The 13,486-nt window shown below is 38.2% G+C and overlaps 2 protein-coding genes across 4 annotated transcripts in view; both read left to right on the top strand.

Annotated features, from left to right (window-relative positions):
* Window positions 1-13,486, top strand: part of HPSE2 (heparanase 2 (inactive)) — a 675,922-nt gene that overhangs the window by 380,386 nt on the left and 282,050 nt on the right. The window lies entirely within an intron of this gene.
* On the top strand, window positions 12,535-13,189 carry LOC125084993 (ATP synthase subunit O, mitochondrial-like). The gene is given in 2 exon segments (XM_047703041.1): window positions 12,535-12,986; window positions 12,988-13,189. Coding segments are annotated over 2 exon segments (630 nt in total). The 3' UTR covers window positions 13,166-13,189.

Below are 13,486 nucleotides of genomic sequence, written 5' to 3'. Positions count from 1 at the left end.
GACGCTGGGATCATGACCTGAGCCGAAGGCAGCTGCTTAACCAACTGAGCCACCCAGGCATCCCGTGGGGACTCCTTCATAAGCAACCTTCCGGTTGTTATCCTAAATGCAATAAGGATTTTATTGGAACTTGATAGAGAGTTTTAAAAAATTGTTTTATTTTGTTGTGAGGCAGAAGAAAATCATAATACAGAGGACAAACAACAAATTAATGATGTTTATGAAAAACAAAGCTTCAATTATCCTGTTTGTAAAAGGTTAACATGTTTATTCTTTGCAAACTTCTAGTATCACGTAACAATGCAAAGCTATAAAAACTCTAGGACATAATTCAGTTAGGTTTTCCCTTATTTATTTCCCTTTTTTTCTCATTGCTAAAATGAATTTAATATCTCATTTGGTTATTATGAGGGTTTGATGAAAATCTGCTTATAATTGTTTTCATATTCTTTTGTGTGAAAGAAAATGTCTGGCTTAGATTCAATTTGTCTGTTGAACTAACTACCTAGCCACTTCTTATATAGCTTTTAAGTCTTGCTTTAACTTGTGATATGGTGCTTACTTGGGAATTAAACCTGCCCAAGGTACTGAGGATGAAAATACGTGGTTTTGGTAATTCAACCTTAATGACCCTCCCCACCATTTTTTTTTAATCTCAAAAAAATTCAAGTTGTTTTCATAATGTGGAAAATGTCTATTGGAAGAACAATTTAGCAGTGGTGATTGTCTCCTCTCTCTCTCTCTTTTCCCCCCAACTTTTATTTTGAAAAATTTAAAACCAGAAGGAAAGTTGAAAGTTTAGATCCATCAGTGTTTACATTTTGCCACATTTGCTTTCTTTCTATCACCTAGCAATCTACCTATGTAATTTTTTGCTGAATCGTTTGAGAGTAAATGGCAGACATCATATTTCATCCCTAAATAACTTAGCATGAATCTCCTAGGAATAAGAACTTTCTCCTGCATAAGCACAATACCATTACAACACCTATGAAACTTGACCTTTATTGATTCAATATCATCTAGTACAAAGTTCATATGGTAGTTTTCCTTGATTTTCCTAATAATGTGCACAGCAGCTATTCCCACTCCATCAATCCTGGATGCAAAGAAGAATCATGTTTACATTTAGTTTTCTTCTTTAGTCTTCCTTAATCTAGAACAGTTCCCTCAATTATATTTTTGTCTTTTGTGACGTTGGTATTTTTGAAGAGTCTGAGCCAGTTTTCTTTTTTTTTTAATTTTTAAAAAATTTTAATAAACATATAATGTATTATTAGCCCCAGGGGTACAGGTCTGTGAATCGCCAGGTTTATACACTTCACAGCACTCACCATAGCACTTAATCTCCCCAATGTCCATAACCCTACCACCCTCTCCTGACCCCCCTCCCCCCAGCAACCCTCAGTTTGTTTTGTGAGATTAAGAGTCTCTTATGGTTTGTCTCCCTCCCGATCCCATCTTGTTTCATGTATTCTTTTCCTACCCCCCATACCCCCCACATTGCATCTCCACTTCCTCATATCCGGAAGATCATATGATAGTTGTCTTTCTCTGACTGACTAATTTCGCTCAGCATTAATACCCTCTAGTTCCATCCTCATCATTGCAAATGGCAAGATTTCATTTCTTTTGATGGCTGCTTAGTATCCCATTGTATATATATACCACATCTTCTTTATCCATTCATCTGTTGATGGACATCTAGGCTCTTTCCATAGTTTGGCTATTGTGGACATTGATGCTATAAACATTTGGGTGCACGTGCCTCTTCTGATCACTACATTTGTATCTTTAGGGTAAATACCTAGTAGTGCAATTGCTGGTCATAGGGTAGCTCTATTTTCAACTTTTTGAGGAACCTCCATGCTGTTTTCCAGAGTGGTTGCACCAGCTTGCATTCCCACCAGCAGTGTAGGAGGGTTCCCCTATCTTCACATCCTCGCCAGCATCTGTCATTTCCTGACTTGTTAATTTTAGCCATTCTGACTGGTGTGAGGTGATATCTCATTGTGGTTTTGATTTGTATTTCTCTGATGCTGAGTGATGTGAAGCATTTTTTCATGTGTCTGTTGGCCATCTGGATGTCTTCTTTGCAGAAATGTCTGTTCATGTCCTCTGCCCACTTCTTGATTGGATTATTTGTTCTTTGGGTATTGAGTTTGCTAAGCTCTTTATAGATTTTGGATACTAGCCCTTCATCTGATATATCATTTGCAAATATCTTCTCCCATTCTGTCAGTTGTCTTTTGGTTTTGTTAACTGTTTCCTTTGCTGTGCAAAAGCTTTTGATCTTGATGAAATCCCAATAGTTCATTTTGCCCTTGCTTCCCTTGCCTTTGGCGATGTTCCTAGCAAGAAATTGCTGCAGCTGAGGTCGAAGAGGTTGCTGCCTGTGTTCTCCTCAAGGATTTTCATGGATTCCTTTCTCACATGGAGGTCCTTCATCCATTTTCAGTCGATTTTCATGTGTGGTGTAAGGAAATGGTCCAGTTTCATTTTTCTGCATGTGGCTGTCCAATTTCCCCACACCATTTGTTGAAGAGACTGTCTTTTTTCCATTGGACATTCTTTTCTGCTTTGTCGAAGGTGAGTTGACCATAAAGTTGAGGGTCTATTTCTGGGCTCTCTATTCTGTTCCATTGATCTATGTGTCTGTTTTTGTGCCAGGACCATACTGTCTTGATGATGACAGCTTTGTAATAGAGCTTGAGGTCTGGAATTGTGATGCCACCAACTTTGGCTTTCTTTTTCAATATTCTTTTCTGAGCCAGTTTTCTTATAGAATGCACCTAAAACTGGATTTGTCTGATTGTTTCCTTATGGTTAGATTCTGTTTAAATACGTTTGGCAAGACTGCTACATAGATGATGTATTGATCTCCTTTTTAGAAAGCTCTCTGGGTTGTAGTATGGAGACAGGATTGAAGGGTGGTAAATGGGAAGGCTGTTCTCAGTTCTCAGTTCTCAGTTTTTTGTGTGAATGATATGGTGGCCTGGATTACAGTAGAAGTGGTAGGGACTGTGGAAGGGAAAGTCTGGGAAAGGTTTAGAATGACCAGCTTTGGTTGTGATGGGTGACAGGGAAGAGCCTGGGATAATTCCCACAGTTATTGGTAAATGACTATATCATTTATCAATTCAGAGAATATTTAAAAGATTTATTGGGATGGCTGATGAGTTTATTTTTTCACATGTATTATTTGAAATGCCTGTGGATCATTCTAATAGAGATGATTGATATGTCCTCTATAGATGGAGTTTAGGAGATGAACCCTGGACTAGAGATTTAAATTTGGGACTAAAATTTTAGCTATAGGGGCACCTGGGTGGCTCAGTGTGTTAAGCCTCTGCCTTCAGCTCAGGTCATGATGTCAGGGTCCCGGGATCGAGCCCTGCATCTGGCTCTCTGCTCAGTGGAGAACCAGCTTCCCCTGTCTCTCTGCCTGCCTCTCTGCCTACTTGTGATCTCTCTATCAAATAAAAAAAAATCTTTAAAATATTAGCTATACATAGATAGGGGTAAAGCCATAGGGATGAATCAGATTGCCTAGAGAGAGTATTAGGGTGAAGAGTGATGGGGCGATGAAGCATTCTTAGTTAAGATTTGGCCAGAGCCCCAGTGGTCTTTCCTTATTTTCTTTCATTATTTTAAGTTCTGAGGTGGTTTCACTGATTTGGTCCTTAGTCATCAGCTAAACTCAGAATTGTTGGGCCTCATCACAGACTTCATTTGGCTCAACTAGACTAGAGAATCACTGGCACTGACCCCATACTCATAGTAATCCATATTTCATCCAAGTACCCTTGAGTAAGTGTGAGGCTGCATCCTCCAAAGGAGCCACATCCTACTTAAGATGGGACTACCAGGCCTTCCCCACTGTTACTTAGTTCAATCTTAGAATGTGCTGAGGCACATTATGCAAATCAACCAAACTTAATAAAATAAAAATGATCATACATCAGCTGTGTATGTGCACATGTGTGTTTCTGCAATCTGGATTGCAATTCTTTTTTTTTTTTTTTTAGATTTTATTTATTTATTTGACAGAGAGAGAGAGATCACAAGCAGGCAGAGCGGCAGGCAGAGAGAAAGGGGAAAGCAGGCGTCCCGCTGAGCAGAGAGCCCGTTGCGGGGCTCGATCCCAGGACCCTGAGACCATGACCTGAGCCGAAGGCAGAGGCTTAACCCTCTGAGCCACCCAGGCGCCCCTGGATTGCAATTCTTAATGGAATGGCCCCAGACTGACCAACAGAAGAGAAAAAGAAAGGAAACCCAAAGAACATTCTCTCAACTCCATTTAATGCCTTGACTTGATCAAACTTGTGTGCTGTGTTTCTGCCTGTAGCTCTCAGCATATGGAGAAAAGATTCAGGACCCAATCATTCTTTCCCACTCTGCCAAGACCTTTTATACTTTCTCCACAGGTAGGACTCTAAGTCACCAATAACGCTAGAGAGTGTTTTATTGACACTTGTGGTATTTTATCATCAAAACCTTCTCATTCCCAACACACTTAGAATCGTGTCTGATGAATATCTACAAAGTGGAAATTCTTATTTAATGAGCTCTAAAGAGGAGCTGAAGGAGACTGAGGCAATATAAGAGGAAAAGGGTAAGCTTCTTGTAAGGGAAGGGAATGCTAAGCCTGGTGGGGAAGACCGACTGTTCAGCAGCCAATACCAGTTACTTAAGAACTGACATTTTCCAGATCTCACTTCAGGGAAGGCAACACCTGATTTCACTTAAAACTGCAAGATCTGCCCTGCTGCTTTCCCCTGACCAGGCCCACACCTCACCAGCCAGAGCCATGATGACTAAAAGAAGGGAGGATTCAATTAACTGGTGAATGGAGATTGGGATGAGTGGGAACCTCTTGAGAGTTCTGATCTGATTGTGTGGCTGAATTAGGAGGTTTCTCCCACACACTAACACACATTAATAATATAGTCAAATGCCAAGAAGCAGTAGGGAGACCTGACACAATCATTTAAACATGCTGCATTTTGTTTAGGTGGTTGTTGGTGATACTGGTTTCATAGCTGTAGCTCTCTAGCTTCTGTTTTCTTGAATCATTAGCATTGGGGAGCAGATAGGAATATGTGGAGAGATAGGAATTCTTCTCTTAAATATTACATTATCTCTTAAATATCTCACCAAGGAGAACTGTAAAAGTTGGTCAGGAAAATAGTGTTATTTTATATTATTTTCTATTCTGGTTTTTAGTGTCTTCTCTGTCTTCACTATTTTTGGGTGTGTGTACACATATGCACATATGTACATACACACACATACAGTGAAAGCAGAGAAGAAATTAAGGACCAAAATAGGTGCATGTATGGATTGATGGATGGTTGGATGGATGGATGGATATACAGATGTAAAACAAAATTAAGATATATGTGTATATATATATGTATATATATGTTTACCCAAAAGATGATTAAAATTTCCTGATGTTAGTTTTAATCTAAAAGATTTCCATTAAGACTGGAATAAGACAGAAGGCTCAGAACTGTAGCCAAGGCAGAAAACTTCAAAAGCACATATTTATTTAGTGATTTTTTTAAAACAAAAGTATTATATTTATTGTTTTGCAATTATTTTTCATCTAACAATATTAATATTTTCCTATGTCAAAAAAACATTTTTCTGTACTGCATTTATTAAATCTGTCTTATGGATTTATTTATTCATTTCTCCTATTATTGGAAATTGAGCCAGTCTTTCACTCTCCTACTTTATCTCTCTCTCTCTTTCTCTACCATTAAACACAGCTGTGATGAACATTCTTTTTTTTTTTTAAGATTTTATTTATTTATTTGACAGACAGAGATCACAAGTAAGCAGAGAGGCAAGCAGAGAGAGAGGAAGGGAAGCAAGCTCCCCACTGAGCAGAGAGCCTGATGCGGGGCTTGATCCCAGGACTCTGGGATCATGAGCTGAGCCAAAGGAAGAGGCTTTAACCCACTGAGCCACCCAGGCACCCCTGTGATGGACATTCTTACGCATTTGGAATTCAGTTCTGTAAATTCTTTAGAGAAAATTAATATAGAGGTGGAGTTTTTTAGTCAAAGGGTATATGCATTTTTAAAGCTTTTGATACATATTGCCAAAATATCTTTTTCCAGAGGAGGTGTGAAAGTCTTATGAAGACTATCTGACTTGAAATTTCCATAAACAAATTGGAATTTAGAGCAGGAGATTACAGATTGCAAGGGATGTCATTACTATATGTCCTAAAAGTGCCAGAACCAGAATATTTGGGATGTTGTCCTTGAACATTGTGCAAGAGTAAGTCCTCTCTACTCCTGTGGATTGGTTCATAGAAAGAGAGCTAAGCTAAGAACTGGGCCTCTTATTGTCTATTAATGGGGTATTGATGGATGCAAAAGTAGTTCTGGTATCTAAATGAACCCACAGGTTCTGAGTTGCAGAATACTAAAAGCCTAGAGTCTCATTTAAAAAAAAAATCCAAGAAAATAATAAGGAAGTAATATTATAGTAGAAAAAGAATTAAACCGTAAAGGAATAGATTCTTGCTGTGTCTGCTGATTTTAATACTTCTCACATACAGAATAGCCTTGACTCTGGGTGAAGGTTCATATACCTCTGGCTAGGATCTCAGGAACAGGCCACCAAAAGTAAGCTTTTAAATAGAGAGCAGCAAAGTAGAAGGGCCCTCACAAGAAGAGGAAATAGATTTTCCTTAATCAGTTATAATTCTTTGCTGTTCTCATTAGCTTACTGCAGGCTAATGGAAGGACTGTCCTTGCAGTTTTCATTTTTCTTAGAAACCTCTGGTGTCTGATAAATTTCTATTCAGAGTTCCAACCTCCCAGCAGTTAATTCTCATTCTCAATGCTTTATGCAAGTGATATTTTTGCCTCAAGAATTTATACATGGAAGGTTACTTCCTGTAGCCATGTCCAAAGTATGGAAACTTTCTCCTTATTTTCCATACTCATTCTTGATTTACTAATCAAATCAAATCAATCAGTAATAGACATCCAATTCACATTAGGCACAATTCTAGGACTCCATTCATTACCTGACTTTCATAATGTTCATTCTAATATGAAGGCCATATTGACACTTTGGTTCTCCAGGTATCACTGTCCACTCAGACCCTGTACTAAATATTCCACAAAATGTCTGGGTGTTTTCTTTTCTTCCATGTATGGTCGTCTGAATGACTATAGGTACTTTTGTGGGGAAAGGAGAATCATTATATATTGCTGTAGTGTTACCCCTAAAGATCTGAACATGTTTTTAGTCAACAGGTTCTGGATTGACTCAGGACCAAGAGCTAGTAAGGGATTAGGAACTTTTCATTGGAGCAATCATCCTCAACTTCCTGCTCATCCATTTTTGTCTTTTTGTAGTTGTAGATATTAAGTAACTACTAAAATTGACTCAGGACCAAGAACTAGCGAGGGATTAGGAAATTTTCATGGGGCAGTCAGCCTCAACTTCCTACTCATCCGTTTTTGTCTTTTTGTGTTTGTAGATATTAAGTAACACTCCTGTTGGCTACCCATCTTTCTGCCCTTAGGGATGTCATGCTTTATTAACCATCTTAACAATTCCCTGCTGGTTTGACCCTCTTGGCTGACCCTCTTACGTTGCTTCCTGTTATCATAACTATAACCTTTTGGCTTCATATAGTTAAGTACCACCACCTGGGCTCTATTGTTTTGGTCCCCGTCATCCTACCCTTACGGTTATCAAGAAGCCCAAATCTGACCTGTGGCTAAGAGCCACCACTGAACTTATTGGTGATGCTGTGCCCCTCTCATCAGCACATTTCTTTTTTCTTTTTTTTTCACCAGCACATTACTTATGGCCTTGGTGCAATGGTGTCCTTTGACTTCTCTGATGGGCCCTAATCCTCTGATGGGTCTTCTGGCCTTATTAATATATTCATTCTAGCCTGGGCACTTCCCTCAGTCTGTTTCATTCCTTCCTCTACTATCTGCTAGGGCAACTTGGGCATTTCTACTCTAAATGTCATCCTAGCAGTGAGTTTGCCTAGTCACCTGGCATCCTTGCCAGGGTGTTAAATCCCATGTCCTAAGAAAACACCAAGTCAAAGATTCCTTGATTATCCGGTCTGATATCCTGGCCCTCTTGGTTGGAAATCTTCAAAATTTAATCCCATGAGTATATCCCTAGCTCCTGTTTATACACACTAGCTGATTGTCCCAAGTCATTAACTGCATATTCTTTTCATTTCCTTAACCAGTAATGCTGGGTTTTAGTTCTAGTAATGAGGCTGGAAGTGAGAAGAGAAGATGGGGCAGGTTCTGGGAGGAAAATTGCTGTCTTGCAGAGAGAGGCTTCTGCAGTGTTTTGCAATACAGGGCAAGTGCAACCTCTTACTTGGGAAGAGTGGGCCCCTTATAAGCTCTGGGCCTCGGGGACATCTTCAGCTCCAACATCTGGGGCTTCAGTCCAGATGTCCCTAACCCATACTTCAGGGTACTGGGTTTTTCCACCCAGAGACCTGATGTTATGATAACAGACCTGTCTTGATTAAGCTTCAAATGTCTCTGAAGCCCTGTAACTATAAGATCTTCAGTTTTCTACTTAGCTGTGTCTGCTCTTCCACCTTTATAAAGGGTGCCTTTATAAAAAACCAGTAAAATCCTTTGGCTCTCACACTTAGCCATTAGTTATTTGTTAGGGGCCCTCAATTTCTCATTATTTTTCTTCAGAGCCTGAATGCTGTTTTGCATTAATCTGCAACTCTGCTATCCTTGTAGATGTCTTCCCTAGACCCATTTCTTTTGCAACTGCATCTCTGTACCTGGCTCGTGTCTTATGTCACTACCAGTGAAATCTTTATCATCCACATCCCACTCTCAAGATGCTATTTTTTCCCACAAGATGGTGAGTGAGCCAGTCCCAAATCCCCATCTTACTTGGGCCACTTTCATTCTCATTTGCAGGAGTTTAAGTATGTGAAGAAGGAGACACAAAGATAGGACTATCTATGCCAGAAATTGTGGGCAGGGGAGTTGTCAAAGGAAAGAAAGACTTCAGATTAGTCCAACATCTATAGAGAGAAGAAAGGAAAAATATGATAGAAGGAATCTTAGACTACAGCATGGTTCCAAAAAAGGTTCTGAGAAGGATGATGGGAAGTCCTCAAACCAAATTTGCAACTTGCAAAAAAAAAAAAAAAGAGTCCTGCAACTTGCCGGAATGGGCATGCCTCAGTATTCTGCCCACCATTTTTAGTCACTGGGAAAAATAGCTCATGGAAAATAGAAACTTAGCATGAACATATCTGTGAATGTGGGACGGCAGCAGCTAGAACAGATAATCAGTTACACTTCCTGTGGCAGGATTTCAGAGTGGCATATTTCATGGCACACATATACACACTCACAGAGTCATTGCTTAAGATCAATGTATCTTCATGTTTAGTATTAGCAGATGAGGGGCTATATCCAGAGAAAGGGGATCCTGGCATTTCAAATTCGAAAGACACACATGTAGTACACTAGTACACATAGGAATTAGATGCTACCATACCATTAGTAGTATAATTTTTTTTTATTTAAAGTGGGTTTGTACAAACTTTTATGGGCCAGTCTAACATAGGACCCCCATTTGTGGTTTTGTTTCTATGTGAAAATATGTGCCAAATTTCCCACAGCTGACTGATAAGTGAGTCTTTGGAACACAACAAAATTACAAACTGAAAATTTTGGGCTTCTGGGCACTTGAAATATAAACCACCAGGTGTGTGCCCTATCATTATTTCAGTGGCTTCGGCAAAGGGACTTGTCTATCCATGCTGTTTCTGAACAAAGACTCTTCACACTTAGTAACAGCATTTGATCTTCATGTCCAAAAGAAAAATTATACAATAGAATACAATATAAAAGTGTGGCTTTTGTATGTGACCAACATGACTAGTTCATATGTTTCTGCCTCATTATTTTGTTCCATGTTGATAATTTGCTTGTTGTATCCAAGTCACTATATCACAGCCTATAAATTCCTTGAAGGCAAGGACCATGTCTCATCATTGATTACACTTTATACCCAAGTGACTAAATCAGTGCCAACAAGTGACCTTTTTCCTTAACCCCCTCCCTCCTTCCCTGGACCAGTTCTTTATTATTCCCCATTAGAATCACAGTCTTTGGAGGGATGCCCCATATGTCTGCATAATCATTTCTCTTCCCTGAATTATTTAGCATCCCCACCCCTCCCTCATGGGAGAGCCCTAGAGCCAACATTGTTTTAAGTCAAGTAAGAAGTGTTGTACTTCTTACAGCCATATAGTAAGATTTATCACTGGCTCAATGGGACCTTTACCAAAAAACTGGGTAGTATGTCATCATGGCATCTTAAGAAATTTCTTCCTAAAAAAATATTTTTCATGACTAAAGAAGCCAATTTTCATAATGTTCTTAACCAGATATCACAACTGCTACCTCCACTTCTACTCCACCAGACAACAAGACATATTTAGAGGCTCCAAGATACATATATGGAAGTAAGATTTTTTTTTATGGTTACTGACATGTTCTGGAAGAGAGGTTGGACTATGGATGTTAATGTGATGGTATGATCTCTTGAGAATTCTTCCCAATCTTTCAGTGACCTTTACATTTCTTCAATTCAAATATGCTTTATATTTTTCAAGAAAATTGAAACCCATTTTCTTGTTTGACATTTAAAATAGCCTTGGGAAGTAGGCAAGACCGGTATTATTATTGACACCTGAAAAATAAGGAATTTGAAGTACCATAGAATTAAATGAAGTGTCTAAGGAGTAAATTTGTGACCAGTGATTAGAAAAAAGAGATCAAGGTGGACCATAATCTTTAGGAAATGAAATACAGCAAACAATAAATATGTATTTACAGCTAGATTCAAGAACACAAGTAAGATTGAGGCATCAAAGAGTTTAGAATCTGTGAATCTTTTCCAGTATAAAACCATTTTCATTGAAACAAATAAAAATCTTTTTATTATAGTTGTAAATCAACAATGTTATAAATCAAATAGTGCAGAGTTGGTTATGATAAGAAGCAATAGTCTCCTTCTCCTTACCTTTCTGTCACTACCTATCTTAGCCCCTCTCCAGAGGCAAACTTTTTCATGAAAACAAGTATGTTAAAACTTTTTTATTTTTAGTATTTTTATTTGGAGAAAAACAAACTATACAAAAAGTGTATAGAGAATAATGAAATAAGTACCATCTTACCTACCAATAACAAACTTTATTAAGACTGAGAAGTCTTTGCATATGGACATATTTGTTTCAGATCTTTTCTCTATTTTTATTTTTTTAAAGATTTTATTTATTTATTTGACAGAGAGAGAGAGACAGAGACAAAGCAGGGGGAGTGGCAAGCAGAGGCAGAGGTAGAGGGAGAAGCAGACTTCCCGTGAACAAGGAGCCTGATACAGGGCTTAATCCCAGGACTCCCAAGATCATGACCTGAGATGAAGGTAGACACTGAACCAACCACGCGTTCCATCTTTCTTTTTTTTTTTTTCCAAAGAAAACATCTCAGATATAGTTAAAGCCACCTGAGTATTCCTTTCCAATCCCACTGCCCTTCATCTCAACACATAGGTAACCACTAAGCACTAATTTTTTACTTACATTTGACCTCATTTTTATTTTATTTATACTATATACATAATACACATAGATGTATATACACAGAATATTGTCTACATGTAGTGTGTATATCTATTATGAATATGTGATATTATTTGTATATTTTGACAACTATATATCATTCTGCAACATTTTTAATTGTTTGTTTTTCAGATTTATCTCTTCTAATACATGTAGATCTAGTTAATTATCTTTTAATTACCAATTCTCATTGATGGACATTTAAGACATTTCTAATTTATTGTTACTGTAAACAACATAGCAGTCAGTCTTTCACCATTAAGTATGACATTTGTAGGGGATTTTATGAAGCCATTCTATGGAGGTATGATTGACATAAAAAAAGCTGTAGATACTTAATGTGTTCAACTTACGTGTTTCGAGATAAGTATATACCCATGAAACCATCATCACTATCAGTGCCATAATCTTATTTATTATCTCAAAAAGGTTTTTCCATCCCCTTGGTTTTTGGGGGTTTTTGTTTGTCTTTCAGTGGTAAGAACACTTAACATAAGATCTCCCCTCTTAGCAAAACTTTAAGTATACAATATTGTTAGTAAGTGTCCCTTGTCATACAGTAGATCTCCAGAACTCATTTATTTTGCAAAACTGAAACTTTGTGCTCTTTGACCAACTTTCTGTATTTATCTGTATTTATCTCCTATTATAATCCCTGGCAGATATCATTATACTTTCTGTCTCTGTTTGACTATTTTAGATTGCACATAAGTGAGATAGTGTAGTAATTGTCTTTCTGTATCTGGACTATTTCATTTAGCATAATGTCATCCAGGTTCATCTATTCTAGCAACCTAAATATCTATCAATGGTTGAATGTGTAAAGAAAATGTAGTATATGGACCTACAGCCACCCAGAGAAGATGGCCACCCCAGCAGTTTCTGGGTTCTCCCAACAGGTGTGTTGCTTTAGTACATCTGTGGTCAGGTTGTTTGCCAAGCGCATGAGGCCACCTGTTCAAGTATATGGTATCAGAGGTTGCTATGCTGCTGCCCTTTATTCTGCTGCATCTAAACAGATGGAACAAGTAGAAAAAGAATTGAGAGTAGCACAAATATTGAAAGAACCCAAAATGCCTACTTCCATTATGAAGCCTTGTGTAAAGCATACCGTAAAAGTGAAAAGACTAAATGACATGAAAGCAAAAGAGAGGTTCTCTCCCCTCATGTCCAACCTGATCCGTTTGCTTGCTGAAAATGGTTGTTTGAACAATATCCCCGGAGTCATTTTTGCCTTTTCAACCATGCTGAGCATCCAGTGTGGAGAAGCACCTTGCACAGTAACCACTGCATCTCCTTTAGATGAAGCCATCCTTTGAATTAAAAACAGTCCTGGAGAGCTTCCTAAGTAAAGGCCAAGTATCGAAATTGGAAGTTAAGATTGATCCATCAAGCATGGGTGCAATGATTGTCCGTATTGGAGAGAAATATGCTGATAGGTCTGTGAAAACCAAGATTCAGAAGCTGAGCAGGGCTATGGGGGAGATTTTCTGAAAGTGTTGATTTTCTGTCAGTGAAAATTCCTAAACTTGGAGCTATGACAAATGTTTCCTGAACAACAACAAAAAAAGAAAATGTGGTATATACATACAAGGGAATATTATTCAGCCTTACAATGGCAGGATTTCCTTCCTTTTAAAGGATGAATAATATTCTATTGTATCTATATACCACATTTACTTTGTCCATTTAACTGCTGATGGATATTTAGGTTTGTTTCCAGATCTAGGCTATTGTCCATAATGCTGCAATGAAGGTGGGAGTGCAGATATCTCTTTAAGATGCAGATTTCAATTCCTTTGGCTATATATCCCA

The sequence above is a fragment of the Lutra lutra genome, chromosome 14 (genome assembly GCF_902655055.1).
Source record: "Lutra lutra chromosome 14, mLutLut1.2, whole genome shotgun sequence".
Classification (NCBI taxonomy): domain Eukaryota; kingdom Metazoa; phylum Chordata; class Mammalia; order Carnivora; family Mustelidae; genus Lutra; species Lutra lutra.
The sequence above is the reverse complement of the archived record's forward strand: the minus strand, read 5'-3'. Positions and strand labels throughout refer to the sequence as shown.